A 3,232-nucleotide genomic window follows, 5' to 3' on the forward strand; every position below is an offset into this window, starting at 1 on the left:
TCCATCCAACCAACAACCGGCAGGTAAATTAATACTGGTTTTGACAGCCGAAGTGAACTGGGTGTGACCGAATGATGACGATTGCATCAACCATCGGTTGGGGAGTATATCGTGTTTCTGCTGGTCAGACTAAGGTCACTGGGACCCTGGTTGAATCTTACATTGCACTTGCGACCGTCTAGACTGTAGAATGTTTTGCGCCGCTCCAGTTCTGCATTATCACCGTCCTTCACATGCGTGCAGTCTAAGTCGTTACATCTTTCTGATCTACCTAATGAGCAGGCCAGGAGAATACAGGTGGGGTGATATGAATAGCGTGTTCACTTCGGCGAGCCATCATTGTGAATCACTACAGGCTGTGTGGAACGCTGACTTCTCTATTTCAATCTGCAAAGCTTCATACATTTAAACAGTTATTGGTGGCTTCCCTGAATGTGAGTAATGCATTGCAGTTGCCGGAATGATCTTGTCAACCGGTGGAGCCGGGTCTAGAATGCATGTTTACAATTCTTCTAGCAGCTGCTGCATAAAGCTGGAAACACCGGCAGATCGTACTCTATCGAAAATGCCTGTGGGCGGATGAATCGCATGCTTCATAGGACGTTTAGGTGGACTGTCTATGGCGGTTGAACTTGTTTGGAATTCCCTGCGGCAAGTTAGTTACGTATGGTGTGTCAGCTGAAATCTGGCTGCAATGTGACCACTTTCGACATCTAAATGCAAAATTCCGCGTCAGAAAGTTGTGAGCAATTGGGATTCCATGTTTTTTCTCGCGTTCTTAAGGTCTCGTATAAATGCCTGCGGATGTCCGTTTTTCCGGTTGTCCTCATTTATGAAGTCCTATCCACCAATAATTTCGTCGCTAATATTTCTCTTTTCGTGCATGGGGCCATAACAATGGTCGATAGATGCAGATATCAACAACCGCAGGTTCTGTAACGGTAGGTGATTAATTCACTTTGGGCTCTTAGGACGATTTCGACAGAGCGTTGGCGAGTGTCTGATTATGAATGAGGTAAGGGGATTAGGACAACTTCCCTTGAATGAAGCGCACATAACACACAGAAACGTTCGCTCGGAGTCTTTTACTGTTGGACGAATGTAGACTGCGGTTTCACTTCGTGCTCCTTGTGTCAAGATTCGGTTCTCATGGCAATTGTACATTCACATTTTGGGCGCATTGAAACTGATATCTTAATCGCGTTCAAACAACGGCTGCAAAATTGAAGTTAGTCTCGCAAATGCACCGGATCATCATTTGTGGATTCGGGCACTCCAATCAAATCTCCCAGTTGGGAACATGCATATGCATTCAGGCGTGTTCATCCGTTCCTGGGTTTTACTGATTTTGCACATCTCATTTTATTCCCTTCATTTGTCCCCTGTAGTTGATATGATTGACGAGCTGAGCGAGATTATTGGAATGGTTTTCTGAGTTACTTTTTTGTTGTGGAAAAGTTGATTATTAATTAGTCCACTGAAATAACGCCTTTGTTGCTCGAGCAAACGAAATCGTTCTATGTTTTCTCAGAGTAAACTTAACATAACCTGTATCTCATTTGTTCATATGGCCTATGTTCGTGGAACAAGAACGCCCAGACGCAGTCGGCGAATAACGGTGGAAAACCCCCGAATCTCAGGTAACGTTATCCACGATTAAAAAGTTCCGATTACCGTGCCTTCCGGTCACCCGTTTGTCAGTTGCAAACCGTCGTGCAATGCGGCCATCCTCACCCAGCCTATAAAATGCAGCATAACTCCGTGTTCTTTCAGTTTCTACGGCGATGAATTTTCCGGTGCTTAGGCGGAGTAAGGCGCAAGTTGATGCCTATAAATTTTGCATTACCTTCCGTTCCAGATGATTACATTCGCGTTGTTACAAAGTTTTCGATCAACAAATGCTGGAGAGATCCGTGTAAATTAGCGAAGAAACTGCCTTTCACAGCCACAATGGAGTTTGTTCCATGTAAGTCGCCTTTCCGAATGCTCATGCTGACATCGAAAAATTCATAGGCCATTGGTAGTCGGCAAAATTACTAATGACCAAACATACCGTGTTGTTGTCCCAACACCAAATTTCGCTGCGTATCAATTCTTTCAGTCCCGCGTCTCAAATTGAAGCGAAACAAGGGACGTCAGGATTTGCACAGGCGTTATTGCTATGACGTATTAAGTATTCATCAGCCTACCAACTACTACCCATTTTAATATAAGTCGATGTGTTTCACGTAAAACATAAACTGAGTAAGGCCGCATGGTTCTCAAATAATAAAGAACATACTTCGCATATTTTACTCTATGAGCAAGATCGCTTGGGCATTCCTTCTCGCGAAAGAACAGTGATCGGNAAGAACAGTGAGCGGAAGAGCATCGTGCACTGCATAGGACAATGCATTACAACCCTTTACCGATGGAGTCATTGTTCATGAACATTTTGAACACTAAGTGCATATCATTGCGTATTCCCTTAGACGAGCCGGCTAATTTAGTTTATTTTTAAACTTTGACCGTCCACAATCAACCTGAACGAAATTCTTCTGGTCCTGGAAAATCTAACCCATTTCAATTATAAAATTACTGACATATAGTCATAGCCTCCAAGAACAGCTGTACGCTTACAGATACCCACTGCAGCAGAGGCTCTTTAGTATGTTTAGAGAATATCTGCTCAGGCTGTCAAGGAAAACCCTAGCGCAACAACACTATGGCCAAATTGAGGAACAGTCAACTGCACGGACGTTTGCCGTGCGTCGATTACACATGGTAATTTACGCCGGAAATTCACTCTCCTGATAGAACCTCTTTTCCATCTTCGGAATTTTCTGTCCATTGTTTGCGACTGCCTCATGTTAGGGGAACACGTGTTGTTTCCGAGCGCCTTACGCCTTTCGGTCCTAAATCATATTCATTCGTGGGATCCTGGAATCAACAGGATGAAATCTATGCTTATGCATACGTCTACTGGATCGCGATAGCTCTAACTACGTCAGATACTATTCGAAATGCCAAGAAGCGGCAAAGAACCCCCCACGCCTTCCGTTTTCTAACCAACATCAACCCGAAGGCCCCTGTTCCCTGGTGCATATCGACTACGCTGAATATGTTGATGGCATGATTTGCCCCATTTTGTAAAACGCTCTCTCCAAGAGGCCACACGTTGTGCCCATTGTCCTGCCAACGACAACAAACACCTTACGAGCCCTGTATTAACCCTTCAGCCAGCGCAACATGC

At 44.5% G+C, this 3,232-nt stretch overlaps 1 protein-coding gene across 1 annotated transcript in view; it reads left to right on the forward strand.

The window, feature by feature from the left end:
- T265_14799 (hypothetical protein) overlaps positions 1 to 3,232 on the forward strand; it is a gene marked incomplete at both ends in the record, with an annotated part of 26,044 nt that overhangs the window by 5,736 nt on the left and 17,076 nt on the right. The window contains one exon of the mRNA XM_009175295.1: positions 1,859 to 1,966. Coding sequence (XP_009173559.1) covers positions 1,859 to 1,966 — 108 coding nt within the window. The remainder of the gene's footprint in view (positions 1 to 1,858; positions 1,967 to 3,232) is intronic.

The sequence above is a fragment of the Opisthorchis viverrini genome, assembly GCF_000715545.1.
Source record: "Opisthorchis viverrini unplaced genomic scaffold opera_v5_270, whole genome shotgun sequence".
In the NCBI taxonomy this organism is placed as follows: domain Eukaryota; kingdom Metazoa; phylum Platyhelminthes; class Trematoda; order Opisthorchiida; family Opisthorchiidae; genus Opisthorchis; species Opisthorchis viverrini.